The sequence below is a fragment of the Punctularia strigosozonata genome (assembly GCF_000264995.1).
Source record: "Punctularia strigosozonata HHB-11173 SS5 unplaced genomic scaffold PUNSTscaffold_184, whole genome shotgun sequence".
NCBI classification, from domain to species: Eukaryota; Fungi; Basidiomycota; class Agaricomycetes; order Corticiales; family Punctulariaceae; genus Punctularia; species Punctularia strigosozonata.
In genome coordinates, this window is record NW_006767616.1 from 1 (window position 1) to 2069 (window position 2069).

At 58.6% G+C, this 2069-nt stretch overlaps 1 protein-coding gene across 1 annotated transcript; it reads right to left on the minus strand.

The window, feature by feature from the left end:
- Positions 1-264: 264 nt before the first annotated feature.
- On the minus strand, positions 265-1805 carry PUNSTDRAFT_139748 (uncharacterized protein; the record flags this gene model as incomplete). Its single annotated transcript, XM_007389475.1, has 4 exons — positions 265-341; positions 395-840; positions 895-1543; positions 1601-1805. 4 exons carry the CDS (start codon positions 1803-1805, stop codon positions 265-267), a joined length of 1377 nt encoding a protein of 458 aa, XP_007389537.1.
- Between the last annotated feature and the right edge of the window lie 264 nt (positions 1806-2069).

The following is a 2069-nucleotide window of genomic DNA, read 5'->3' on the forward strand; positions in this document are numbered from 1 at the left end:
CCGAGTTTGTTACTTATCCTAAGTCCTTGAATTGGCTGCACCTCTCGCATTCCTGTGTTAATACTCAAGCCCGAAGCACTTGAGTCATTATGTATCACAAGTTTGTATTCACGAGAGGTACATGGTTCGCAGACGACAGGATTTCAGTATACTACGGAACTACTTACTTCAGACTGAGTTGCATACTTGTCAATGACACGGGCCCGATAACGGTCAACTATCTTACTATACTGCATACCTCCGAGGACTAGCGGTAAGAGTCCTTCATTCTTCGCTGCGGTTTCCGAGCCATTCTTCGAGAGCCTCGCGTTCTTCGGCCGCGATGTCGACATCCGTGTCCCCTGCATTTCGGGTGTAAGTCCTAAATCCGGCGGAGGCGATAGCGGAATCTTACGGTCATAAAGGTCATCCCGCGTCCACGACTCGAGGATGTCGCGAGCAGTGTGCGCATCCGCGTGCGCGCTGGCGACCCCGTCTTTGATATCGCGCAGACGGCGGAACGTGCCGTGTGTCAGTTCGGAGGTTTTGGTCATATGGACCCCTACCTGCTCGACGAGCCTCGACATGGCCTCGTCTAGTTCCTCGAGCCGGCTCCGCACGAGCTGATACATTTTGGCGTTGGTGACATGGACCTGGCGAACGGAGCGAGCCGTGAAGTCGCCGACTCGCTTCAGATAGATCAGATCCTGCCGAATGTCGGAGCGTGCGCCTTCCGCAGATTCGTCGGAGTCAGAGGATGAATCCGACATGACCATCGATTCGTGGCAGTCGCTGTCGGAATCATAGGTGCCGGGTGGTGACGGTAGAAAAAGCGGGGCGGATGCCGGTCGATTGGCGGGCCTGTCACCGTTATTCGCGTGAGTATTGAGTGTATCAAGCATTCGGTACACGCACGGGAGCTGCTCGCCTGCGCCGGTGCGAGAAGACGACATAGCGATGTTCACCGGGCCTGGAACCCGGGCTTCGGCTTCGCGTTCGAGGGGGATGTAACGGTGGCCCTGTCTGTTGAGCTCCTCGAGCATGTAGGTCCAGAGACCGCCGGAGATGTAGACCTTCGGCGGCGTATCTTCACGATGCATAGCTGGAGCTCCCTCCGGCGGAAGCGGAGGCGATGGGAGGGGAGAGTGAGAAACGGTGATGAAATCGCGAGGGTGCACGGGTGGTCGGGTGGACGTGAGTTCGATTGTATAAGTACGAGAGCGGGCGGCGCCGTCGGGCGTCGGCGGTGCGGACAAAGATCGGAAGATAGTGGGGTCGGCATAAGCTAAGTCATGCATCATATGCGGGTAGCCGGGCGGCGATGCGGCGCGGATAGGAACTTTGATTCGGTCAGAGCTCTGCGGATCCTCGCCGCGAGGGACGAGATAGCCGCCGTTATGATACCATGGCAGCTTGTGCTCGAGGGCCTCTCGGAGAAACGAGGGCCACGAGTTCAGCGCCGGCGTCTGGGCTAGCTCGTTGATATGGAAGCCGACCGCATACGGCGTCGGTGGACGAGTCCCGTCGGGGAGCTGAAGTCGAGCTTCCTCGATGCGCAAGCGTTCTAATGGTGGCGTAAGTTTTCGACTCTGTCGCCGCGTATACAACGACGGGCGCTTACCGAGCTGATCCGCGATGTTGCGCATAGTGAGGGGCGCGTTCGGAAGTACAGGCGACTGAGGAAGGTAGTCTCGGTGCACAGGAGCGGCGACGAGTGTGTTCACGCGAGGGATACCGTCTGCGAGAGATACCGCGCTTCCTGGAGCCTCGGGTATGGTGATGACGAGCGGAGCTTCCTCTCTGATCGAGTAGGCATGCTCCTCCATCGTGGCGTCGACATCATCGACATTCGTCTGCTCGTTCTGACCGGGGAAATCCTGGAGCGAGAGTAGAAGCCCTGGAATGTCTGCGTGGTGAGGTGCAAGACCTGGCGGGACATCAGGCGTAGCGCGCCGCACAGCGGCGGCTGGGTCGTTGAGGGGGAAGTCGAAGTTGAACGTCAGCGGCAAGCCCTCCCCGAAGACGATCGGGCGCGGGGCGCGTCGTAGTTGTCGGACATGGTGAGCAAAGAGGTCGAATGGTTGTTGTAG